General features: G+C 43.7%; 1 protein-coding gene across 17 annotated transcripts in view; it reads right to left on the bottom strand.

The window, feature by feature from the left end:
* Positions 1-27,706, bottom strand: part of STXBP5 (syntaxin binding protein 5) — a 1,512,194-nt gene that overhangs the window by 267,319 nt on the left and 1,217,169 nt on the right. For all 17 annotated transcript variants that reach the window (XM_078649248.1, XM_078649254.1, XM_078649249.1 and 14 more), the window contains one exon: positions 13,288-13,338. In XM_078649248.1, the coding sequence (XP_078505374.1) occupies positions 13,288-13,338 (51 nt within the window). The remainder of the gene's footprint in view (positions 1-13,287; positions 13,339-27,706) is intronic.

Genomic DNA, 27,706 nt, shown 5'->3' with positions numbered 1-27,706 from the left:
CACAAACCGATAGGAGTGATCTTGTATTTTCTTGAATACACTGATTTATTAAAGCTCTTGTCGGCTACCAGAGCACTAAATCGCATAACTTGGTCAGGTAATTCCTTGTTCTTTTCTCGGGATTATGCTAAGTTGACTGCTGATCGACCTAAGGAGTTTTTGTCATTAAGGCCGCAATTACGCTCGATAGGTGCGAGATATGGTCTTTTTCATACCTGCTTATTCAAAGTGACTATTAATAATAAAACTACAACCTACGAGGATCCGCTTAAGCTAAAGAGTTTTCCATACTCTTACCACGCTGACACAATGGAGACTGCCTCATCAGTAAACTCTAAATAGATACTTTATGGTCTATGTTATGAGAATTATCTTTCATGATTTTTGCAATGGTTTCTGATTTACTTGTTTTGTATTAGTAAGTAAGCAATGGTGAATTTATACTGTTATTGTTTCCTATTGCGTTTACCTCTTTTTCTCTTTTTGCCTTAACAGGTTGTATTTGCGTGTTATCTTTTCCTTTCATTTTGAAGTTCGTTCGTCCTGTCTACCTTCCCGTCTTCCCTTGTGGGTCCTGGACGTGTCATTGTTCCGTGTGGCCTTCCACCCCTTCATCTCCCGCATGTTCTGGATTTTAATTAAGTCTCTTCTTTAAATTATCTTTTATCTTTTTCCTATCACTTTTCTCATTCTTTCTTTCTCTGGATATTTCATCCTTTCCCGTATCTATCTTGCTTTCTCTCTTCATTCTTCTCCAGGGATTGTTTTTCGGCTTTCTCTTCTTCTCTTCTTGTTCTTACTTCTTAACTCATCTTTTTCATTTTTTATACAGTTGGTTGAACGTTAAACATATCCTAATTACTTCAAGATGTTTTACTCATTGGAATTTTTTGCATTTTTGCATTTTTTTTCTATGCCTTTAAAAATTGTTTCATGGAACGTCAGGGGTTTACATTCACCCATTAAACGACAGAGGGTTTTGACCCATTTGGCCAAATTGGAAACAGACATTGCATCCATTCAAGAGTCTCATTTAACACGTGAAGAGTCTGCAAAACTAAAAAGAGGGTGGGTGGGTGAAGCTCTTTTCTGCCCGGGGGATGGAAAACGTAATTGGGTTGTTTTTCTTTTTCGTAAATCTCTCTCTATTAACATCTTATCACATTCCACAGATCAAGTAGGTAGATGGGTATTTATTAATTTTGTGTTAGGCAATATTCCAGTCTCTCTATTGAATATATATGCACCCACAATTGGTGACCCCTCCCTTTGGACCTCTTTGACCCAACAAATCACACACTGCTACAATGACAACTTTATTCTTGCAGGCGATTGCAATGATACCTTAGATTCCTTTCTGGATCGAAATTCATCGACTCCCTTTATACCGCACAAATCCCACAAACTATTTGTACAAACCTTAAAACATCACAAACTTATTGACGCTTGGAAACTTTGCAACCCCACCCTAAGGGAATATTCCTTTTTTTCACCAGCACATCACACTCAGTCACGCCTAGATTATATTTTGTTTCTCACAATGTTTCTCAATCATTGATGAAGGCAGATATTGGCTCCATTTTGATATCTGATCCTGCCCCTGTTGCCAAACATCTTGATGTTCTGCAAAAATCCAATCTACCTCGCAAATGGCGTTTCAATAACGCCCTTCTCTTAGACCCTGTCTTTACTTCCTCTTTTCACTTCATTTTTAATGAATTTTCAACATTATTCAAATGGATGATTTGTTTTTTCATACAATTTGGGATGCCTTTAAAGCTTCAGTCAGGGACTTTATTATTCGCTTTGCCTCCAACAAACGTACAAAAGCTCGGCAATCTACCAATGCTCTTCTAACCAAAATTAAAAAATAGGAAAACTCCTATTACTCTTCCAAATCTAAGGATTGCTTATCTGAACTTTTAAAAGTCAAATTTCAATTTAACTGGGACACCACTAACAATGCTTCAAACTATCTATTAAAATCGAGCGCGAAATTTTATGGTGGTCTAAATAAAGCCGGGAAATTATTGGCTAATTATCTAAAAACTAAACAAAATAAACTTAATATAGAATCTGTATTTGGCACTGACAACTTATTAAAATTTAAAAATGAAGATATCTTGAATGAATTTCTTCAATTTTATAAAACATTGTATACGTCTGAAACTCTCCCATCTGACCATTCTATTTCTCACTTCCTTTCTAAAATTCATTTTCCACCTGATTCGCTTCCGGATCTCTCTCCCTTAGAATTTGATATCACTCAGAAAGAACTTCATTCTGCTTTAACAATTCTCAAAAAAGATAAGGCTCCGGGCCTGGACGGCTTCACTGTAGAATTTTTTACTCATTTTGATTCTTTATTGATTCCCAAATTGCATACCCTTATACTTACTTTTTTACAATCTGGTGGCTCTACTGGCTCTTTTTCTGATGCTCTTATTTGTCTGATTCCTAAGAATGGTAAGGATTCTCAACATTGCAAAAACTACAGGCCTATTTCCTTGGTAATATTATTATCACTTTTTTCGAAAGCTTTAGCATTACGATCGGAATCTCAGATGCCCGATTTGTTGGGGACTGAGCAGTCCGGCTTTGTTAAAGGAAGGCTTAATACAGATAATACCCGTTTATTTTTTTATATTCTTTCCAAAACCTCAGATATCTCTCATCCTTTAGCTGCCATAGCTTTGGATGCAGAAAAAGCATTTGATAGAGTTGAATGGCCTTATCTTTTTCATACACTCAAGTGGTTTAGTTTTGGCCCTAAAATTATTGTCTTAATATCTATCTTATACTCTAACCCGAAAGCTGCTGTCACTGCAAATGGGGGGATCGCTCCCTACTTTAACCTTGCAAGGGGAGTGAGACAAGGATATCCTCTTTCCCCGTTTCTTTTTAATAATGCCTTGGAGCCTTTTCTGCTTAGAATTCAACAGAACAAGGATATACATGGCTTCACTTTCCAAGAGACCAGTATTAAAATGGCAGCTTATGCTGATGACGTACTTTTGTTTTTATCACAGCCTGAGACTTCTCTACTTGCATTCATGGAAGAGGTGGAATCCTTTGCATCTGTGTCTGGATACAAATTGAATAAAGATAAATGTGAAATTTTACCTTTGACAAAGTATACTTTTACTGCTGATTTTACTGTATCGGGATTCTAAAGGAGCCCCCAATTTATTAAATATTTAGGTTTACATTTTACTCCATCTATCACAGGGACAGTATCACGCTGTATGGAAAAATGCATTGAAAGATTATCTTCCTTGACTGCAAAATGGCATCCCTTGTATTTGTCCTGGTGGGGTCATTTAGATACCATTAAACGATGCTCTCCCCCATAGTTTTATATACAATTTCTAATATTCCGTTATTGATTCCTCAAATATTTCAAGAAAATTAACTCCATCTTATCTTCTTTTTTATGGGGAAATAAGAAATCACATATGTCCACTCGCAAATAGACTCGTCCGAAATCAGAAGGGGGAACACATTTTCCTGATTTCCCTCTTTATCACAAATCTTTCATACTAGCCCAATCTTCACACTGGCTTTCTGATCCTTCTACAACCTGTCCTCTTTGGACCACGCTAGAACGATCTTTTATATCCCCTTTCAAGAATATTTATCCTTCACACCCAAACCACAATCTGTTTCCACCCCTATTCTTAAGAATACCTCCAAAATTATTCCCACGCCTTCTCTTGCTTCTTTTCTCGACTTTCCTATATGGCATAATACCCACATTTTAATAAAAAGTAAACCTTTCTTTTGGAAATCTTGGGAGACATCGGGGGCTGATATGGGTTAATCAATAATATCATCGGACTTTGATTTTATCCTTTTCACAAGCGAGCACTCTTTTTAACCTCCCTTCCTCCTTTCGCTCTAAATATTCTATATTAACACACGCCATTCAATCTGCTTATTTACAATGCACATCTCCTGCTAACACCTCTCCTACATCTGCTCATGCAGATAGCTTACGCTCTTTATTACTTCGTGAGTCTACAGCTTCTACTATTTATACATTTTTACACTCCCCACCAACTCCAAGAGACAAACCTAAGGTAGAATTATCCTGGGAGAAAGACTTGGATACTTCCTGGACCGTGGATGTTTGGGATAAAATATGGCTCAAACGTAGGAAATCGTCTAGGGCTGCAAACACGACAGACACTCTTTTTCATTTATAACAGACTCTTACTAACTCCCTTTGCCCTTAACACGTATTGTTCTGACATTTCACAAACATGCTGGTCTTGTTCGTTACCACATGCTGACTTGTTTCATCTACTCTTCGCATGCAAGTTTGTTCGAGATTTTTGGGAGAGGGTATGGTCACAACTTTATTTGATTTTTCAATCTAATCACTCCTTCTCCATTTTACATATCTTTTTGGGTAGCTTAGCTCCTATTTGGGAACATGCTGACACAAATGTAAAAATAGTTGATTTATTATTAGCAGTAGCTTTCCAACAAATAACCAAGAATTGGAAAGATTTCACCAAACTTTCATATCAAGCATGGTGGTATGCTGTTTGTTATAACCATAGGCTAGACACGACATTTGCATATCCAACACATTTAGCATCCAAACGTTTCGATTTGTGGGAACCGGTTATATTATTTAATAATGCTAGTGCTAGGCGCTTTCCCATTTCTACACCTCGACAGCAAGAAGTAGCTAAACCTCCATGACTTCCTCTATGTTATTATATAGTTCTGTTTATATTTCATAGGTGTTATAATATTTTATGAACTCTGTAATTTTTTCTTTTTTCATCTTATTGTGGTATATGATATAGTTATTTCGATTGTTTAGGTTATATTAGATTTATTCTTTATACTTTGCATACTTTTCCAATCCAACTGATACATTCTGTGTAATCTTATTACATTTATTGTTCTTATATTTTGTACATTATTGTATTCTTTTATTCTAATAAATCTCTTTTGGAACTTAAAAAAGCTAGACAGAAGTAATCATATAACATAGATAACATTCGCTCGTCAGTGGCAACCAACATAAACTAAAAGTGGTGGGGGTAGGTGGATGTGGCGCAGGGGGGAGCGCAGGAGGGGGTTTAATAATGCAAATAAATAAGACTTACCTGAAGCTGCCCGCCACCCCACTCTTCCTCTGCTTCCTGGTCCCAGCAGAGACTAGGACTGCATCAGAGACTCCTTCTGTAATCCCGGGGCTGCTCTCATGCTATTACCAAGCATAAGAGCAGTGCAGGGCTTGGCTTGAGCAAGCTGATTTTACGCTCGCTCAATCACAGGAAGTCTGTGCTGTTTCTCCAACCCAGCAGTGCAATACAGCTGGGGTAGAGAAACCTAACTGTGCATGTCTTTTTAGCCAGCGGCCAGCTAAACAGACATGCGCACTTAGAAGTGCACATACCACTCTATTCCTCCTCCCTCCCATGGCCCAGCCCCACTCCTCCTTACACACATTGGCTCAGCCAACAGCTGAAAAATACGATAATAAAATATCGTTTTATTTTTCAGGTGCTGGTGTTAGCCAGCGAGCCTCTTGCACCCTTTTCTTCCTTGGTAGGTCTAAGAACCACTAATCCCAGAATGCCTTGCAAAGGTCCTTCCCAGGCTGCCCACGGGTGATCAGCTGACCCTTTCCTGCATATATTCAATTCAAAAGTTCTTTATTTCGGCCAGTTCGGCCATAAAAGAGTACAGGATAAAAACAAAGGGAGAGGGAAGCAGAAGAAGGAATACAAATAACATTAAAAATCATATATATATACACATGGCAATATACACATGGCAATATATTCATATAGGCAGAATAAAATCAATTCATCTTGCGCATATTTTAAAATAAGTTCAGATTCTGAACAATCATTCTACTGCTGGCAAGAGATATCAATTAATTTACGCCGCTTGCACCACATGGCTAGCAAAAATTTGGAGAGTGCAAAAACAATAGGGGTCGATGTACTAGTTTTAAGAATTCTAAAAGCATTCAAGCAGTGTTTAAAACCCAAATTTCTGCACAATGGTGCCACCTAATATTTTCTTGATGTGGAGTAAGCTTGGCAAAAGAAGAGAACATGAAGCTCATCTTCTATGTCGCAACTGCAGCCCGGGCAAGACTTATCTAAGGAGGCCGTCCACTTACTTGTAGCCGCCTTCAGAGGTAGGGTGCCATGTCGCCACTGAATAAAAAGTTTTCGAGCTAAAATCGGGAAGACAACGTCCATGAAGTCCTCAAAGTAATAAGAATTTTTGAATTCTAAAAAAGAGTTGGTAAGGGTGCCTAGATTAGGATCGACAACTAGGTTTTCCAATTTCTTTCCTTTGTAGATTTTGGAAAACAATTTACGTGATACCTGGCCACAGGACCTCTCTGGATCTTCCCACATGGATTGTAAACCTATGTTTGACAATTCATACTTAATAAATGAAAGCCAAGGGATTTTGCCTACACATTTATAGCTAAGGATCTGTTTCAGTTCCTCCCTGTAGTTTAAAAGATCTGGGGTAGTCCATAACCTGTGCCAGAACCTTAGAGGCTTAACTTTCAACTCATTGGCAATAGGTGGCAGTCCCAGGTCTAACCTAAGTGGTATTAGTGGGGTACTCTGAGGAAGCAACACCAATCGGCGTACAAATTTAGACTCAGCTTTGGTCATTTCGGGGGCAACGCAATGTCCCCAAAGCTCACCCCCATAGAGAGCGGCTGCCCTTGCTTGCGTCTTGTATACCTCCAGTGCAGGGCTCACTGGCCTAAAGCTTGAGGAGTTTGAGACTTAAGATAGCACCTGACAACTGTGTGAGTTTCATATGGGATTTCACCTTTTGTGGGCCCCCAGACAAATTTTCATGAATTAAAACACCCAAATACTGGAAAGTCGTAACCCTTTCCAGACGTACATCGCCCAATGATGGATTTGCGCGAGTGGACGCTTGTGGGTTAAAAATCATGAATTTTGTCTTGTCGACGTTAATCTCAAGGCCTCTACTCTGACAAAAATCCTCGAAGCCATTCAGTATCCTCTGGATCCCCATGGGGGATTTGGAGAGAAGGAGGGTGTAGTCCGCGAACATAATCGCCGGCACCCTCCTACCTGCAAACCTAGGTGCATCATTATCAGGGAGGCTGTCCAGATGTGAGATCACCCCGTTGACATAGAGGCAAAACAGGGTTGGTGCCTGCATATAGGCAGCCAGCTTCCAAAATAGAGTGCTTGGCTTCTGTTCCTGCGGAGGACCACGCCCCTTTCCTGTTTGCTCGATTGCATTCCGGAGTGCTACATTTCATCCCTGCCTAGGGAGTAACGCTTTTGGCGCCTTCGATAATTGGAATTAGCAGCCTTTTTTGTTCACGCTGCCGCCATTTCGATTTCCCTGTTTATCGTTGGCATTTCTGATCACGTATCCCATTACGCGGTACCTGTTGTACGCGAGGCAGATTTGAGTTTTATTTTTGGCGCGTGCATCGCCTAATTTGAATTACCAACTGTCACGGGGCGGGTCACCCTGATACTGACTTGGACTGGTGGTCGGCTGTTCCCCCCCTCTCACCTGTCTCTATTCCCGACTCACAGACTGCGGATACCTGGCCGGAGGAGTGAGCTTCTTCCGACTACAGGTCCCGGTGGGAGCTGAGAGACGACGAGGCGTATGGACCCTTTAAGGATCCCGGCTGTGTGGAGGAAACCCCGCCCTCCTGGGCGATGATGATGTCAAAAGGCAGCCCAACCCGGATGAGATTGAACAGCAGTTCCGGAGCAGAAGCAGAGGTCCGAACGCGAGACTGGAAAGCGGAGACGAGCGGAGCGGGAGAGACGACCCTGACGAGCCCAGCAGAGGACTACAAGCCAGGAGGCCAACGACCCGGCGATCCGCCCAGCCACGGTCCCGAGGGAGGAACGTGGCTTTCCAAGGTACGGGGCAGAGTGGCGGGCTGGGTGACACGCAGTTACCAGACGAGTGAATGAGCCTGTGTACATAGTGTGTAATCTTCTGCCAAGCAAACCCTCCTCCCTCACGAGCACCGAGACCACCTGAACGGATGTGTGGTGGAGACATTAGAGCACCAGGTTTCCCTCACTCCCCGGCCCCATACACCTTGTATATAAAACGAAACGAGTATTAATGGTTCCTACATTTCTGTTTTCTTTCCATGGGATGTGCCTAACCCGAGAGGGATTTACCGGTCAAGACTTCTAACCCCGAGAACCAGAGGCCTGGCTGACTACGGAGCCCGGCGAGGGAGAAACACCCTGGAACATCCCATTTTTCCCCGAGGCGTCAAGACGGAGCCGGACGAGTTTGCCCGGTTGAGAGTGTCAAACCGGAGACGCAAAGCTTATATCAAAATAAAACCTTCTTTAAAAAGTCTACTCCAGGTGTCAGACTCCATACCTACTGTGCCGACCAATCCCGAACCCCAACACCAACTCCGCTGCCTCGGACGCGAGGCGTTTTTGACTTTTTTTTTGTATTACACGTACCGCGTTTCATTCCAGTTGGACAAGGTATTTTTTTATTAGAAAACAAGAGAGGAGTGACACGGAATTCGTTACCGTGGCAAGGTAATTCTTTTCTTTCTTTCATGCGTGCATTTATTTATTTTTTACTATAGTGTTGTGAAGGATTACCGAGTTAGGAGACACCATTTCCAATTCAATAAAACTCAAACAGAAATCGAGCCCTCTGTTTTCTCAGGAGTTTGCATTCTTCATCTTGGAGACCAAGAGGAATTAATTACTTTCGTTTTTGGAGAGACATTTATTAGGAAGAGACATTTATTATGAAGTGACTTTCTTTTTGGAGGCATTTCTTATTTCTTCCTTGTCAAGAGACTGACTTCTGTACAAAGTTTTCCTCTACTAGGCGGAATGGTGGCTTGCCGCCTTGTCCTGGAGTTTTGTACTTAAGCAGTTCACCACCAGATGTTTGGTAAGTCTGGGTTGGAATACAAGGGGAACCAATTCTTATGTTGCTTAACTTTACACCTTCCTCTGTTTTTCTCTTTTTCAGATACCGGATTGCCTGCTTTTATCCCATCTCTTCTGAAAGAAGCTCTGGTGGTCCTTACCGGTCTCTCCACTCCTTGGGGTATTGGGTTATCCTCAGTATATTCCTGTGGTCTGAGGTGACTATACCTTGTCGGAGTGAAGAGACTATATCTTCGCTCCCATGAATTTGGGCTCAACCTATCTTGACGTTCAGGATAGCGCTACAAGTTGCGACAGTTGGCTCTGAGCCAGTGAGGCGACTCTCCTCCGCCACTGCGAAGGAGCCGCACCTGACTCACTCAATTAAAATCAAAGTACAGATCGGTCTATAGTTGAGTAAACATTAGGCAATCTGACTGAACAAACATTATTTACCAGGAACCTATGCTTCATAACTTTATGGGCGAATTGTAGAAATAGAAGGATGTGAGTTTTTTCTGAATTTTTCTTCCAGTCAGCAGTCCATGTGGAGCGACAAGCCTGAGTCACAGAGCTAGGGCATTTAAAGTCAGAAACTTGCTTTGACTCATTTACACCTACAATTGAGGCAAGTTTCAGACTTCTAAGTGATAAATAGAAAATCTAAAACTATCCAAGGAAATCTATCACAACCGGAGATGCCTTTGCGCGCTGAAATTCCTAAAAAGTGTGTAAGTACGTTTTCAACTAGATGGATGAATCCGCATACTTAAATACGACATAAAACGGCATGTGTACAATTTACTCTATTTACTAATTCAAGTTTAACAGGATTTTGTTTAACCTGTGGAGAAAACCCGTTTCATAACAGCCTGATTAAATATGGGATGGTGCCTGCTAGTTTTAACCCTTGAAACAGACATTCTCCTGCCTATGATAGATGAACATCTACATGTGTTTACAGTGTGACCTGCACGAGGTATGTGAATATCAACAAACATGTTTCCTCAACAACTTTTGCAGGTTCATCCACCAAGAAATGCTCACCAACCCACCTTTACTACTACATTTGCGAATCGGACATTTTCAAAATAATGGGTGAAGATATATATCTGCAAATGCACATTGAGGCCATAAAGTCACAGCAATTCGGAGTCTGCAAATTAGGATTGGGAATTCACATTTGCTAAGTGTTAAATTCAGTTTAGGTGCACAAAAAGTGTTCTGAATCAGGACCTACAAGTTCTTTCAGTATGTTTTTATTTGGTCTTAGCTTTTGCAAAATTAAAATGTAGACAGTTTCATATTTTTCACAGGCTACTATCGCAATTCAACTGTCTGTCTCACAGTGACCACATGCATATTTAATCATGTGTGGATTTTAACAAATCAACATATTGGAATAGTTATTGTCGTCTAGTGCAACATGCTAACTCTACTTGTAATTTTGTTTGTTCATATAATTACCAATTTAAAGTTGTAGATTACAGCCCTTTTGTTGATTATCTTATATCTAACTTGTAAACCATAAGTGCAACTGACCTCACTTCTCACTCCATTCATCAATATTAACCAGTCCAAGAGGACATACTTAACTACATATCTAAATAGCCCCAGTAGCATTCACTAGGGTTGGTGTTACCCGGTGCAGGTAACTCATGGTGTCACCCCCTCAGTCCAGACCGGTGAGATAGATAGCTCAGTCTCTTGCCCTGTGCACCTGCTGCAGTGGTGTATCAGTCATTTCTGTGGTCAGAAGCATTTCCTCAAGACCGAGGCATTTCTACCTCTTACTCAAGCTTTCCTGTGAGGATGTGGGAAGTGATATCTGTACTGGAGGGGTGGTCATCAGTGTAAGACCAGGGGCAGAAGGGGCGGGGGAGGGGGTCAGTGCAAGACCAGGGGCCTGATTCACAAATGTAAATTTAGATCAAAAGTCCAAGGGCCCCATTAGGATGGCGGGCGGATTGCCCGCCATCCTAATGGGGCCCTATGTTTAGACCCCAAGTCTAACTTTACTCCTAGTAAAATAAGACTTTTGGTCTAAGTTTCCCTTTGTGAATGAGTCCGAGGAGCGCTGAGGGTCACACGGTGCGACTTCTCAGTTTGCAGATGTGCTTGAAGGGGGAGGGTCATTTGTCTCTGGAAGAGGTTCAAAGGGATATATGCAGGCGATGGGGTTGAATGTATGCGTCCAGGTGCCTCGTTCCTAAATCTGCCTTTCTAGTTCAGGTCAGATTCCCATAAGCCAATAGCCTGCTTTCCTCGTATTACAAACTCATGAATGTAGATTACACAGTCGAAAAGTGCTTTACACACAGACAGGTGTCTGTGCGAGTTACTCCTCTCCTGTGCGTAGGAAATGGGCGGTCCTGGGTGGAAGTGCCTTGGAATCCTGGACACACCCAAAAACCTACTCATTTGCGGATATACACAAGTTATTTTTCCGCCCCTTCTGACCCTAAAAATCGTAATAAACCCTTTTTAGGGAGGGAAGGAAAGGGGACGCCACACACAATTGGTGCTAGGAAGGAATTTCCACACAGGGGGGTGTTGTTAGCCAGTGCCGGCTCTGGGGTTGTCACCTGGCATGGAGTACATTTATTTCATTCTGTAATTCACAAGACTCATCCTTATTAGGCTGGCAGTATCATCCCAGGAGTTAACCTCGAACCCTTTTGTGAACTCTATTTTTGTATGCCAAAATGTTGTTTTGGCTTTTACCCAGAGAGACACTTTATATTGCTCCCAAACCAGTGCTTAATTTGTTTTAAAAAAGACACACACATTGCCCCTGCCATGCTGCCAATGACAGTACCTATGCAAACACTCACCATCACGATCCTGCAAGTGTTACCCTTCCGTCTATCCAGGCCTCCAAAGCTGTAAGATATGTTTGGGCATCGGACGGGTGCACTCTGCACTAGAGTCTAGACCTGCCCATCGAAGAGGGCCGTGTTTTCGTTTGTGCGAATGCAGTAAAAAAGCATTGTACTGAATCTGATTAATTTCGTTTGCACTGCCACATTTTTAACTTAGTTCTTCTTGAATGTTTCATATTCATCAATAAATAAATTATATTATTTCATTCTCTCTCATCGTCCCGTCCGACTGCTGCCTCGCTCCAAATCCGGACCCACCAGCAAGAAGAATTTGAAGGGGAGAGGAGACCACGACGGCGCTCGATCGGATGTCGTTGGTAATAATTCTTTATTCCAGGTGGGCGCGTGACCGCTGTGACGCGTCAGAGCAGGAGAGCACACCCGCACAGCGCGGGGGTGCTGTCCCAGGGCCGTCATTGGTAGCGCTAAAGATTGACGGCCCTGGGACCCACAAACTGCTGGGTACGCCGCGCATGATCCTCATCGCACCAGTGACCAGCACAATCGTGTGCATGCGTGGCGACCGACGTGCTGCTGCAGTGTGAGTGCACACACACTGCGCAGTGCGCACTGTGTAGCAGATAGTATTTTACATTTTTTGTAAGAAGGTCTGAAGGTGCGCAGCTGCGCACAGCACACCGTGGTGGTGTTGTGCGCGGTGCGTTTGCACTAAACTAAAGCAGCACTATGACTAGTGGCCAGCTAACTAACTAGATTGGTGTCACCCCAGATGTGGGTGACACCCGGTGCGGTCTGCACCCCCCGCCCCCCCCTAGTGACGCCACTGAATAGCCCTTCTTTTACATGCTGCTTAATTTCAAATACCAAATTGCTCAAACTGATTACCATGTAGCAGTACCTCGGGTAGTTCGTGGTAGCACACAAGCAACTAAAAATGTATAGTGCAGAGATTCAAGATTAGCATGGGGCTGGACTGGGCATCACCTTCAGAGTGAGCATCAGAAATGTTTTCGTTTTGAATTTTTACAATGCATTGAACTGTCAAGGTATGTAAGTGATGACTCAAAAGGAAACAGCAAGAGAAAAGGGGCAAACAGGTTTATGAAGAAATGAAAAGTTACTTCTAGTTTTCCCTGTCTGAAATTCTATCTAAAGATGTAAATCTTCCCAAATACCAGTTAAGTGAATTTCTGTCTCAGAAATAATGAAGGCAGAATAGCAAAAATGTTTGAGAATCAGGTCCTACACCGTTCTAAGGTTGAAGCCAAATCGAATAATGTTAGCATCACCTGAAGGAAATGTACCTTAGTTTACCTGCATACGTTTTAAAAAGTGCAGTTTCCAAGAATGTACTTGGAGTTTCTGGAAATTGTGGAAAACACGCGTACTGATCTGCAAAAACATCCCATGCAAACCATTTATACAATTACAACATAATGCAAATACATACACTTTTCAAATCATACGATTTAAAGAACATACCAGTTTTAACACAGTATTACAGCATATCTGTAAAGCATGCTTCTTACCTAAATCAGGCTTGAGTTCTGTAGGCAAACTTAACTTTCTTGACATCTTTGCTGAAAAATAATAAATTTCCTTAAAGTTCAGTGGATGTACAAGATATTACCACATACATTTTAATACATGTATGTTGTTCATTACTAGTAATAAACACATTTAAAAAATCAGTTATCCATCATTTTATAAGCAATCCAATGACCCTTCCAGATTTTCCAAGCCGGAGCAACTCAAAATTATTCAGCACTTGGTAAAGGACATATTTGAGCACTTTCCAAAAACTGAGAAGTGAGGAACTTTGCACAGAAACAAATTTCAAGGGTTCAGAGTATAAACTACTTTGTGATGAAGTGCTTTCTCAGCTACATGTCTTCTGCTTCTAACACATGGTTATTGTGAATACCAATGAAGAATAGTTGAACACCGCCTTCAACCTTTTCCCATCCTATTTTTCTCATTATGTTCTGCAGAACCATAACAACACAAAAAGATGATGACTGAAGGTTGAACATAGTCGAAAAAAAATCACCCTCGTCACATGTATGGGTTAAATCCATTGTTTTTTACTCACCATGCCACCCCAGTTTGGACACAGCTATACGCAAATCAGTCTTGACCCTGCTCCCTATGGGAACAGTCCAGCCCAAACTGCCAGGGCAGGTCCCCACTGGATCGGAAAACAAGCATCCTGGGGCCGGTTTCCGGGTATCATTCAGGCTAGCTTAAATCCAGTGAAATAGAGGGCATGGACCTCACGTCTGGGCATACTCTTTCCACTTAGGGTAACTATAGCAACACAAAAAGATGATGGACTGAATGCTGAACATTGTCAAACTCTCCCCCCCAATCACAGATCTTGGTTGAATCAATTGTTTTTTGTTGACCGTGCCACCTCAGTTTGGATCCAGCCATATGCAAATCAATCTTGACCTTGCTCCCCATGGATACAGTCCAGCCGAACTGCTAGGCCAGGCCCTCCCTGGGCTGAAAAGCAAGTATCCTGAGACCGGTTTTTGCGGAATCACCCCATATCAGCCAGGCTAGCTTGAATCCAATGGAATAGCGAGCACAGGACTCACGTCTGGGCATACCCTACCAACTTAGGGTGACTACAGCAACACAAAATGATGACGGACCGAATGCTGAACATTGTCAAACACTCGCCCCAAGTTACAGATCTGGGTTAAATTCACTGTGTCTTAGCTCACCATGAAACCCCAGTTTGGACCCAGCCATATGCTAATTAGTCTTGACCCTGCTCCTCATGAGAAAAGTCCAGCCCGAACTGCCAGACCAGGTCCTCCCTGGACCAGAAAACAAACATCCTGGGACCGGATTCATGGTATCACCCCCTCATCAGTAAAACTAGTGTGAAACCAGTGGCATAGTGAGCACGGGCCCCAACGTCTGGCCTGACAGTTCAGGCTGAATTGTTCCTATGGGGAGCAGGGTCAAGACTGATTTTCATATGGCTGGTTCCAAACTGGGGTGGTGCGGTGAGCAAAAAAACAATGGATTTAGGTCGGAAAACTGATTGGGGTGTATAACATTGTTCAGCATTCTGTCCATCAATTGTCCTTTTTAGGTCGAGCCTAGCGCTGCGCGCATGCGCTGCTCAATTGACAGGCCTCTTGGAATCACTCCAAACTTTCTCTAAACTCTTGCATGTTTTTTTTATTCTCCACACATTCTATTGGCCTTTGCGTGTGGCTTTCAAAAATGAAAGAACGCAAATTGGCCAAAGGCGGGTGCATGTCCCAAACTTTTCTGTAAATGTTTACTCCCACGGCATCCAACTGTCGGGAGCGAGCAGCGGCACGCAGGCTGCCATCTGTTGTGAATCATGTTACAAATCAGAGGGGTTGCTTTCACTTTCGCCACCGCGGGGCCCGCTTGTTTTTCAACTAGGTTTTGCTCTCACTAATGATAGGGCAACTCTTTAGAACTGAAATGCTTGCTTTCCGGTGTTGCGTGCCGCCGCACAGCCCCCTCCTAATTTGCAGCTTGACCCGTCCCCTAACCCTTCCTTCATTGCTGCTTAAAGTGACAAAGGTTTCCCAGCTTTTAATTTGCAGCAACTTTAGAGTGAGTGCATAATCAGAGCTACAACTTCTCTCAATTGGCATTTTTGGCATCGCAAAATGTTCACACAACGGATGTAGTGAAAATACACGGCTACTATTTTTGAAACATGGTTTTGCAAATGCAAATGATAGGGCACCCATTTAGAACTGAAATGTTTGCTTTCCGGTATTGCGTGCTGTCACATAACCCCCTCCTGATTCACAGCTTGACCCATCCCCCGCCCTCATTGCTGCTTGCTTTGTGCACCGAGCGCTCGTGACAAATGACAAAAGTTCCCCAGTTTTCATTTCGGGGCAGCTTTGGAGTGAGTGCAGAATCAGAGCTACACACCCATTTCAAACTATTGCCATTTTTTGCATCGCATCGCGTTCACATAATAGGAGTTTAGGAAGAATTGCTGTCGTGATAATACGCGGCTGCTTATTTTTAAACCCAGTTTTGCTCTCGCATCGATTTAGCTAAAATGATTGCTTTCCGGTGTTACGTGCCATCGCCCAACCCTCTTCCCGATTTGCAGCTTGACCCGTCCCCCTACCTCATCGCTATTTAAAGTGAAACCAGAAAACCTGGATACATTCTGGCTTCCTTGCTTAAATAGTGTTATCAGGCAAATTATTTATTTCACTAAAACACTTTTTTTCTTCATTATCACTTATAAAAGCGCTTCCAGATATGCGAGTTCAAACTACCTGTTGTACAAAAATTACCCTTTAAATAAGCACTTCTCAATGCAGTGCTATAATTTGCCTATTACTGTCAAAGCTTTTGCGATAAGAACAGTAGTTTTTGTAGCACACAGGATAATGTGCTGCATGGCTAAATGCTTGTGAGATTCCAAAAGCGAGACCTATTGGCTATGCCAATGCTTGTTGCATTTTTCACCACAAGTGGGACACCGATGCCCAGACATGGGTCTCTTGCTCGCCATGCCCCTGGATCAAAGCTGTCCTTGCTGATGAGGGGGGGTACCCCAAAACCGGTCCTAGGATGCTTGTTTCCGGTTCAGGGCAGAAATGACCTGGCAGTTTGGGCTAGACTGTTTCCATGGGGAATAGGGTCAAGACTGATTTGCATATGGCTGGGTCCTAGCTGGGGTGGCGTGGTGAGCAAAAAAACTATGGATTTAGGCTCAGATCTCTGACTGGAGGTGAGTGTTTGACATTGTTCAGCATTCTGTCCATCCATTGTTCTTTTTGCTGCAGAACCAACCTACATCACTTGCTTACGACATCTGTCATTACAAATTAAAAGTAAATAAATAAATCTATTATAACTTACACACACAACTTGACAATTATGTGACCTTATGGCTAGAGCGGCCGACCTCGATGCTGGGGAACAAGGTTCGAGTCTCGGCAGGGACGCTCAACAACCTGTGATTCTAGGCAAATCACTTAATCTCCCAGTGCCTCACAAAAAGAAAAAAAACAATGAATGTGTCCTTGTGTAACCCAACTGATACTCATGTAAAGCGCTCTGATACCTGAAACCTTCGGGTCAATTTCACGCTATATAAAACTCTGGGAAAAGAAGAAAAAAAAGCATGCTCTTGTTTTCAGCTTACATATGCTACTAGTTGGCTTTATTCTGGAGTAGCAAACTCATAATTCACTCTATGCCCCTATAAATGTATTTCTTCATCTGTGCTGCGACAGAGACGCTGCCATTCCCTCCACCCATCAGCTGGCAGTAATGTTCATTGTTCACAGTGGCGGCCAGTCTGTGCAGGAGGATAGTTTGGAGGTAATGCACAAGGTCAAAGCAATTTCCCTGGTGCAGTAGGCATTCACTAGGGCCCAGGAGTCCGAAGAGCCGCAGGGCAACCTAAGTGATTCCCTTCTCAGTACAATGCATGTACCATGGAAAGAAGGTGGCATGGTTGTATTTAATATTTAAACATATTTGAAACAGAGGTGGCGTTAATTTTTACAGTGCTCAATGAAATATTAGTGTTATTGATGTAATTCTTTCTGTAACAAATGCAGTGACTGATTGCGAGATATTACCTTCTCCCTTATGGCAGTGTTGCGTCTGACATTTTATGTGTGATCTCAGTGTGGTGTCTTTGTTGTTATGAGCCTGACTTAAGGGGAATGTGAGGTGACAGAATGTTCATAGAGGGTACCCTGCATAGGTTCAGTAGGTGGTGGTCAGGACACAGGGGGTGGGAAAGGAAGCTGTTTAATTCCTAATAAAATGAATTTTACTCATTACAGGAGTTGTTGTTTCTGTGAGCACCCCCACAGAGGACCCCTAGGGCTGCAGTTTGCACCTCACCAACGTGTTGTGCTGCCTGTGGTGACTGTTGAGTGTATACACTGAGAACAAGCAGCACTCCCTTATCTGCGGGTGAACATTTGTCCCTGACCAGCTCGTCTTTTTCAGGTTGCACACAGGAATGTGATGCGGCTTAAGCATCTGAATCTCTCATGCCTCCACCCCCAGTTTACAGGTCATGTTTGCTGCTCAACCTTCCCACAGTGTATAACTGAAGTGGTGGGGGGGACACCATTTTATCTATCCTGCGTGTGTGGATGAGACGGTTTCTGGTGACATGCAGCCATTTTATTGTGATTTAGCTATCAGTCAGACATGCTTTACAAACCTTAGTAATTATATCAAGATGAAGAAAGTGCTAAGTATTTTTATGCAGATTTAAAAAAAAAAAGAAAACTTTATTTGACATTTCAGTAAGAATAATATTTATTGATTATATTGTACACCTTTTTTTTTTAGGTTGTAATGCTTGACCTTTCTTGGCTAATGCTAGAGACTATAGGTCACCCCGTGGGATTTTTGGAGTCTTCATGCACTTTTGGGAGGAAATAAATAATCGTCATTATTGGAAAATCAACCATAAGGAACTTAACCTCGTTCTCACTCAGCAGGCCTGAATCCTTTCTTGTTAGCCAATTTCTCCATATACATACATCTCTTTTATACGTTTCATCTGGTTTTCTGCAACCTTCCTGTAACATTTGCCTTATTCAGCTGTCAATATGCTATTTCCATGTATTTAAGCTTTGACAGCATCACAATATTATTACCTCTATCAGCCTTTTTTTATTATAATATTCTCGCCATTTCTCAATTGGTTCAAAGCTTTGCGTTCTCATTTGATCAAATTCTTCTTTTGTTTATTTTTTTTCTTCAATATTTCCAAGTCTTTTATGACACATTCAGAGATTGACAAAATGTTATTACCTGGTGCTAATAGCAGAGCAAAATGAGAGTTTTCAGACACACTAGTTTACGTGGAAAAAGATGAAATCTCAATTTATAGAAAAAGTACAGCTACTAACCTCGTACTGTATGCCTCGAGTCACCATGACCCAAAACTGAAATAGAGTATACCATTTGGTGAAATGCTAGTGGACTGCAACGACATATAGACCCTTTGAGTACAGGATGTATGTCATATGGCTACACAACAATACTGCTGTCGTACAAATAAACACTATGAGATGTAATGTGATTTTATCAAAAAACTTAATAAAAATATATTTAAAAAAAAAACATTTGGTGAAATGCTGAGGGTTAAGAGAAATTGTTCAACAGTGGAGGAATGGTAGCAGCCGAATGTGATAGAAAAAGCAGAACACACCAAGACGATAAAAAAGAGAAGAACTGTTGGATACAAGTAGGATAAGTGGAAATGATGATAAGGAGAACATCAGAATGATTATGCCATACAACAAGGGAGTCAGTAATGTCAGGGGCACAATGAAAAAACCCTGGCATATATATTTTGAGGATTCAGACCTTAAAGATAGGACTGCCAAATGTCCACAGAAAACTTTCAAAACAGCTCCATCTCTATCCTCTGTACTTACAAGCAGTCACTTTGGAAAAATAAAAGATCAACTTGGGTTGGCAAAGATTAGAAATAAGCATTGGCATAGCCAATAGGTGTCGCTTTTGGGACCTTCTAAGTATTTAGTTATGCAGCACAATATCCTTGGTGCAACCACATCACTATTGTGTGGCTAAACACTTATAAGGACCCAAAGGCGAGACCTATTGGCTATGCCAATGATTTGTGTGGTTGTGTGTGGTTGTGTGGGTGGTTGTTGTTGTGTGTGGTTGTGTGTGTTTGTGGTTGTGTGTGTGTGTGTGTTTGTGGTTGTGTGTGTGTGTGTGTGTGTGTGTGTGTGTGTTTGTGGTTGTGTGTGTGTGTGTGTGTGTTTGTGGTTGTGTGTGTGTGTGTGTGTTTGTGGTTGTGTGTGTGTGTGGTTGTGTGTGTGTGGGTGGGTGTGTGTGTGTGTGTGTGTGTGTGTGTGTGGTTGTGTGTGGGTGGGTGTCGTGTGTGGGTGTGTGTGGGTGCGGTTGTGGGGGTGGATGGGTGTGGTTGGGTGTGTGGTTGTGTGTGCGATTGGTTGTGTGGTTGTGTTTGTGGTTGTGTGTGGTTGTGTTGTGTGTGTGGTTGTTTGTGTTTGTGGTTGTGTGTGTGTGGTTGTGTGTGTGGTTGTGTGTTGTGTGTGTTGTGGTTGTGTGTGTGTGGTTGTGTGTGTGTGTGTGTGTGTTTGGGTGTGGTTATGTGTGGTTGTGTGTGTGGTTGGTTGTGTGTGGTTGATTGTGTGTGGTTGATTGTGTGTGGTTGATTGTGTGTGTGGTTGATTGTGTGTGTGTGGTTGTGTGTGTGTGGTTGTGTGTGTGTGTGGTTGTGTGTGTGTGTGTGGTTGTGTGTGTGTGGTTGTGTGTGTGTGGTTGTGTGTGTGTGGTTGTGTGTGTGGTTGTGTGTGTGGTTGTGTGTGTGGTTGTGATTGTGTGGGATTGTGTGTGTGCTTATGGTTGAGTGTGGTTATGTGTGTGTGGTTGGTTGTGGTTGTGTGTGGTTGTGTGTGTGGTTGTGCGTGTGGTTGTGCGTGTGGTTGTGCGCGTGGTTGTGCGCGTGGTTGTGCGTGTGGTTGTGCGTGTGGTTGTGCGTGTGTGGTTGTGTGTGTGGTTGTGTGTGTGTGGTTGTGTGTGTGTGTGGTTGTGTGCGGTTGTGTGCGGGGTTGTGTGTGTGGTTGTGTGTGTGGGGTTGAGGTTCTGTGTGTGTGTGTGGTTGGGTGTGTGGTTGTGTGTTTGACAGTAATACTAAAGGCATCTCAAAATAAAGGAACACAAACATCGAGTTTGTGGAAAGAGAAAGGACGTTGTGTGTGGTTGTGGTTGTGTGTGTGTGTGTTTGTGGTTGTGTGTGTGTGTGTGTGTGTGTGTGTGTGTGTGGTTGTGTGTGTGGTTGTGTGTGTGGTTGTGTGTGTGTGGTTGTGTGTGTGTGGTTGTGTGTGCGGTTGTGTGTGTTGTGTTTGTGTGTGTGTGGTTGTGTGTGTGCTTATGGTTGTGTGTGTGGGTGTGTGTGGTTGGGTGTGTGGTGTGGTTGGGTGTGTGGTTGTGTGTGTGGGATTGTGTGTGTGTCGTATTGTGTGTGGTTGTGTGTGTGTGGTTGGTTGTGTGGTTGTGTGTGTGGCTGTGGTTGTGTGTGTGTGGTTGTGTGTGTGGTTGTGTGTGGTTGTATGGTTGAGGTTGTGTGTGTGGCTGTGTGTGTGTGTGGTTGAGGTTGTGTGTGTGTGTGGCTGGGTGTGTGTGGTTGTGTGTGGTTATGTGTGTGTGGTTGTGTGTGGGTGTGTGTGTGGGTGTGTGTGTGGTTGTGTGTGTGGTTGTGTGTGTGGTTGGGTGTGTGGTGTGGTTGTGTGTGTGTGTGTGTGTGTGTTTGTGGTTGTGTGTGTGGTTGGGTGTGTGGTGTGGTTGTGTGTTTGTGTGTGTGTGTTTGTGGTTGTGTGTGTGTGTGTGTGTGTGTTTGTGGTTGTGTTTGTGGTTGTGTGTGTTTGTGGTTGTGTGTGTGTGTGTGTGTTTGTGGTTGTGTGTGTGTGGTTGTGTGTGTGTGGTTGTGTGTGTGTGGGTGTGTGTGGTTGTGTGTGGGTGTGTGTGGTTGTGTGTGGGTGTGTGTGGGTGTGTGTGGGTGTGTATGGGTGCGGTTGTGGGGGTGGATGGGTGTGGTTGGGTGTGTGGTTGTGTGTGCGATTGGTTGTGTGGTTGTGTTTGTGGTTGTGTGTGTGGTTGTGTGTGTGGTTGTGTGTGTGGTTGTGTTGTGTGTGTGGTTGTTTGTGTTGTGTTTGTGGTTGTGTGTGTGGTTGTGTGTGGTTGGGTGTGTGGTGTGGTGTGGTTGTGTGTGTTTGTGGTTGTGTGTGTGTGTGTGTGTGTGTGTTTGTGGTTGTGTGTGTGTGTGTGTTTGTGGTTGTGTGTGTGTTTGTGGTTGTGTGTGTGTGTGTTTGTGGTTGTGTGTGTGTGTGTGTGTGTGTGTGGTTGTGTGTGTGTGTGGTTGTGTGTGTGTGGGTGTGTGTGTGTGGTTGTGTGTGGGTGTGTGTGGTTGTGTGTGGGTGTGTGTGGTTGTGTGTGGGTGTGTGTGGGTGTGTATGGGTGCGGTTGTGGGGGTGGATGGGTGTGGTTGGGTGTGTGGTTGTGTGTGCGATTGGTTGTGTGGTTGTGTTTGTGGTTGTATGTGTGGTTGTGTGTGTGGTTGTGTGTGTTGTGGTTGTGTGTGTGTGGTTGTGTGTGTGTGTGTGGTTGTGTCTGTTTGGGTGTGGTTATGTGTGGTTGTGTGTGTGGTTGGTTGTGTGTGGTTGATTGTGTGTGGTTGATTGTGTGTGGTTGATTGTGTGTGTGGTTGTGTGTGTGGTTGTGTGTGTGTGGTTGTGTGTGTGGTTGTGTGTGTGTGGTTGTGTGTGTGTGGTTGTGTGTGTGGTTGTGTGTGTGGTTGTGATTGTGTGGGATTGTGTGTGTGCTTATGGTTGAGTGTGGTTATGTGTGTGTGGTTGGTTGTGGTTGTGTGTGGTTGTGTGTGTGGTTGTGCGTGTGGTTGTGCGTGTGGTTGTGCGTGTGGTTGTGCGTGTGGTTGTGCGCGTGGTTGTGCGTGTGGTTGTGCGTGTGGTTGTGCGTGTGGTTGTGCGTGTGGTTGTGCGTGTGTGGTTGTTGTGTGTGGTTGTGTGTGTGTGGTTGTGTGTGTGTGTGGTTGTGTGTGTGGTTGTGTGTGGTTGTGTGCGGTTGTGTGCGGGGTTGTGTGTGTGGTTGTGTGTGTGGGGTTGAGGTTCTGTGTGTGTGTGGTTGGGTGTGTGGTTGTGTGTGGTTGTGTGTTTGACAGTAATACTAAAGGCATCTCAAAATAAAGGAACACAAACATCGAGTTTGTGGAAAGAGAAAGGACGTTGTGTGTGTGTGCGGTTGTGGGTGTGTTGTTGTGTGTGTGGGGTTGTGGGTGTGGGGTTGTGGGTGTGGGGTTGTGGGTGTGGGGTTGTGGGTGTGGGGTTGTTGGGTTGTGGGTGAGGTTGTGGGTGTGTGTGGATGGGTGTGGTTGGGTGTGTGGTTGTGTGTGAGTGTGTGTGTGGTTGTGTGTGAGTGTGTGTGTGGTTGTGGTGGTTGTGTGTGTGGTTGGTTGTGTGTGGCTGTGTGTGTGGTTGTGTGTGTGTGGTTGTGTGTGTGTGTGGTTGTGTGTGTGTGGTTGTATGTGTGGTTGTGTGTGTCGGTTTGTATGTGTGTGTGGTTGGGTGTGTGTGTGTGGTTGGGTGTGTGGTTGTGTGTTTGACAGTAATACTAAAGGCATCTCAAAATAAAGGAACACAAACACCGAGTTTGTGGAAAGAGAAAGCACGTTGTGTGTGGTTGTGTGTGTGGTTGTGTGTGTTTGTGGTTGTGTGTGTGTGGTTGTGGGTGTGTGGTTGTGTGTGTGTGGTTGTGGTTGTGTGTGTGTGGTTGGGAGTGTTGTGTTTGTGGTTGTGTGTGTGGTTGTGTGTGGTTGTGTGTGGTTGTATGTGTGCTTGTGTGTGTGGGGTTGAGGTTGTGTGTGTGTGTGGTTGGGTGCATGGTTGTGTGTTTGACAGTAATACTAAAGGCATCTCAAAATAAAGGAACACAAACATCGAGTTTGTGGAAAGAGAAAGCACGTTGTGTGTGGTTGTGTATGTGTGTGGTTGTGTGTGTTTGTGGTTGTGTGTGTGTGTGTGTGTGGTTGTGTGTGTGGTTGTGTGTGTGCAGTTGTGTGTGTTGTGTTTGTGTGTGTGTGGTTGTGTGTGGTTGTGTGTGTGCTTGTGGTTGTGTGTGTGCTTATGGTTGTGTGTGTGGGTGTGTGTGGTTGGGTGTGTGGTTGGGTGTGTGGTGTGGTTGGGTGTGTGGTTGTGTGTGTGGGATTGTGTGTGTGTCGTATTGTGTGTGGTTGTGTGTGTGTGGTTGGTTGTGTGGTTGTGTGTGTGGCTGTGGTTGTGTGTGTGTGGTTGTGTGTGTGGTTGTGTGGTTGAGGTTGTGTGTGTGTGTGTGGTTGTGTGTGTGTGTGGTTGAGGTTGTGTGTGTGTGGCTGGGTGTGTGTGGTTGTGTGTGGTTATGTGTGTGTGGTTGGGTGTGTGGTTGGGTGTGTGGTGTGTTTGGGTGTGTGGTTGTGTGTGTGGGATTGTGTGTGTGTCGTATTGTGTGTGGTTGTGTGTGTGTGGTTGTGTGTGTGTGGTTGGTTGTGTGGTTGTGTGTGTGGCTGTGGTTGTGTGTGTGGTTGTGTGTGGTTGTGTGTGTGTGGTTGTGTGGTTGAGGTTGTGTGTGTGTGTGAGAGGTTGTGTGTGTGTGTGTGGTTGTGTGTGTGTGTGGTTGAGGTTGTGTGTGTGTGTGGTTGAGGTTGTGTGTGTGGTTGTGCGTGTGGTTGTTCATGTGTGTGGTTGTGGTTGTGTGTGTGACAGTAATACTAAAAGCATCTCAAAATAAAGGAACACAAACATCGAGTTTGAGTAAAGAGAAAGCACGTTGTAAGTCAAACGGGCAGCAGCAAAGCATTAACACAAAAACATGTTCTTTGAAGGAGAACATCAAAGGAGCGCCGTGAAAGTGATCGCAGGCGAAAGTGAAAGTGATCGCGGGCGCTTAATGAGCATGACTAGGTGCCTCTGCTCCTAAGCGCGCGCCCGCGCACATGCACTGCAAGCTGTAGCCGGCGGTAGCATTTTTTGAAGCCCTTCTTACTTAAGGTCTGGCCAGACCAGCGCAAGTGCTGGGTCAGGCGAGACCTAAAAAAAGGCTTTTGTAAACACCCTAAATGTAAGGCTTGTAAACACGGAATATTAACAAGAGTATGTGGTCAATGGGAAAAAATATTCAATTGGAAAACACGTTTCGTGTAATGTGATTTATATCCTCAAATGTCCCTGCAATATGTTGTATAGTGAAAGCACTACTTGTCTACGTCATAAGAGGATGCTAGAAATGTCTACCGGAAAGTGAGAACAAGCCCACTAATTACTGAGTAGCACAGCATTATGAAACAGTACATGGCGGTGATCCTATATCTGATTTCTTTGGGGAGCTGATTTGATGGAAAGATCAATTAGAGGAGGACACAGAAGAACTAAAGCTTTGAGATAGTTGAAATCAAAGTATGTAATGAAATATAAAACTATGACCCCCTCACAGACAAATTCGGGGTGAAGAATTACATGTACATTTATGAATGTGGGGTAATCAGATTTGAACTCCTGCGTGGCGTTTTTATAAGAGTAATAGGACTATAATATTGAGCTGTATGGTGAACTCTCTAAATTATTAGGATCACATTTTGAACACTTTTTACATTAGAACATTATTTGGTGTATGCCCTTTAGGGAAATACAGGTAGTAATGTTATCATTTGCACAACCAAGATTTGAATGCAACTAGGGGCAGGAGGTCCAACTCACTGTTGTACGATATCAACAGTAGAACCATGACGGTGACCACTGAGAGAGGATGGGTCACGGAAGTGTACACATACTTACCCACTAGAAGGTTGGATTGGTTTAAAGCATAATACATGATTGTTACTAAGTAGCACAATTAATTTGTATGATGTTGGAAACTATGTATAATACACAACATGTCCCAAAATGTCTTGCAATGAGATATCACCATGTTGGCAAACAGAAAGCCTCTAAAAGGGCAATGTAAGCAGCTATGGCCCTAACGAAATGAGCACAAACAGCCTCTACAGTTTCTGTCTTGGCCAGGGCATAGATACTAATGGTTGACCCAGAGAGAAATGGTGTGGCTGGTCACTGCTTTGCCTCTTTTATTTTAGCTCAAGCAAAGCCTTAGAAAGTGTTATTTATCCCTTCTGGCCTGTGCAGCCATTCCTCCTCCGTGGTTGGATACAGAGGAGGAATGAAGGTTGGAAGGATAATAGACTCACCCATATGAAATGGAGAAATCCCTTTGGCTAATAAAGATGAACAAGTGCAAAACACAAACTTATCCACGTAGAAAACTTTGAAGGGCAGACAAAATGAAAGGGCATAACGTTCACCCGCGAGCCAAGGTAATCACTACCAGAACTGTTCTTAGAATAAGAAGTTGAACCAAGCAACAATTCATTGGCTCAGATGCAGATACCATTAATAAAGTCAAAACATGGGACAAATACCACTGAGTAACAATAAAATGTGTGGGAGGTAACAAATAAGGCAAGCCTTTCAGAAAAGGTGTCACTAATTGAGGTTTAAATTGGAAGGTTGGTCAGAAGGACACAAAAACAGGCAGAACTGCCAGATAGCCTTCAACTCTGGCCACCCCCAGACCTTGCTGTGAAAGGGACAAGTAAAATCACAAGTTATCAGACAGGTCAGAAGTAAAAGGATTCAACCACAACACAAACTTGTTTCAGTAGCCTGCATAGAAGGTTTTTATGTACGGCAGGCGTCTGAGATGCCAAAATGACATCTGCCATCACTTTAAGAAGGCAAAATGATTCTAGCTGCTAGTGCTCAAACTCCCAGTGTCCAGCAAGAGTGTCGGAGGATTGGAATGGAGGACTTGTGATGCTCTGTGTGGGACTGGAATAGGTGGCCCAATGCAGAGTGATAACAGATCCGCCTAGCAGACACTACCTGCCCAGACTAGAGCAATCATAATCAGGGGCATCTGATCATACAAAGCAAGATCAGCAGGAATGCATACAGCAGGCCCTAAGACGAGCTGAACCATTAGCATCCCCCCAAGAACCATTCAAGGGGAAGTGTATCATACAAAACTGAGGATGCTTATGGTCCTAGGTCATGGCAAAGAGATACACACAACTTTATGTGGAGAAGATCACCTCCTTAACATCAGGTTATAACACCCACTCATGATCTTCTAGCAAAAGACAGCACTGAAGGAGCATGTGAAGTGGGGTGCTATCATGAAGACTCCACATCCCTGCACCCATTTCCCACAGGCTAATCGCCTCTCAAAATAAGGTCTATGACACCACATCACGTTTGTTCATATAATGGACAGTGGTGGTGTTTTCAGACAAAATCTGGGCATTGCTTCCTGAGCTGCAAGAACGAACAGTCTTTGCGGTAAGAGGGATCGCCTGCAGTTCAAGAATATTTATGATCAGGTGTGGCGCAGACTTGGACCAAAGGCCCACTAGCCATCATGTCACCCAGTTGAGCTCCTTCCAGCCATCGTGTCACTCAGATAGGCACCCAATCCAAGCAAGAAGGCATCCATAGTAGCCTAAGCTTGCTGAGTGCTAAATGAATTATCCCTCGAAGGATGGATGAGTCCATCCACAAGGGCATATACTGTTGCAGACATAAAGATTTGTACCTGAGCAAAAACACTTAATTGGTTTTGCAGCAATTGCATACTAGGTCCCCACTAGAGGGCTCTCTTTCACCACCAGGCATGGGGCACCAAAACATGCTCTAGACCAAAATTCTAGCGCAAGACTGGCAGGATCTGTTCCCAAACTTGAATCACACACTTCAGAACAATTGCCAGAATATATGTGATCCTCTGAAAAGGATGAAAGGCCTTCATGAGGGATGTGCCTAGCACCACTCAATAAAGGTGAGCCACTGTGTGGGAGTGTGGGGAGACTTCAAGATGTTGATGGTTAAACACAGGTTGTTGACAAGAGTTATAGTCTGCTGAAGATGGTCCTGGATCCGGCAACATCAGGCTTGCACTAGATCAGGGCCACCCTACCCTCCTGGTGGTGTTAGATCTTTCCGCAGCATTCGATACGGTTGACCACCAGACTATGCTCATGAGAATGAGGGAAGCCGGGATTGGGGGAGTGGCGCTGCAATGGTTGACCAGCTTCCTCTCTAGTCGTACCCAGACCATCAACTTGGGCCCATACCGGTCCAACTTCATAGAACTGACCAAGTTAGTACCTCAAGGCTCGTGTCTAAGCCCAACCTTGTTCAATATATACATTGCTCCCCTGGCGGCTCTCCTAAGGAGTCATGGGTTTGTCCCAATATCCTATGCAGATGACACACAGCTTACCTTTTCCTTCAACAAGACATCCCAAACAGCCCAATTCTCCTTTTCTTCTGGCATGCTAGCTACCTCACAATGGAT

Source organism: Lissotriton helveticus, chromosome 6, assembly GCF_964261635.1.
Source record: "Lissotriton helveticus chromosome 6, aLisHel1.1, whole genome shotgun sequence".
In the NCBI taxonomy this organism is placed as follows: Eukaryota; Metazoa; Chordata; class Amphibia; order Caudata; family Salamandridae; genus Lissotriton; species Lissotriton helveticus.
This window is presented reverse-complemented; position numbering and strand designations above follow the sequence as displayed.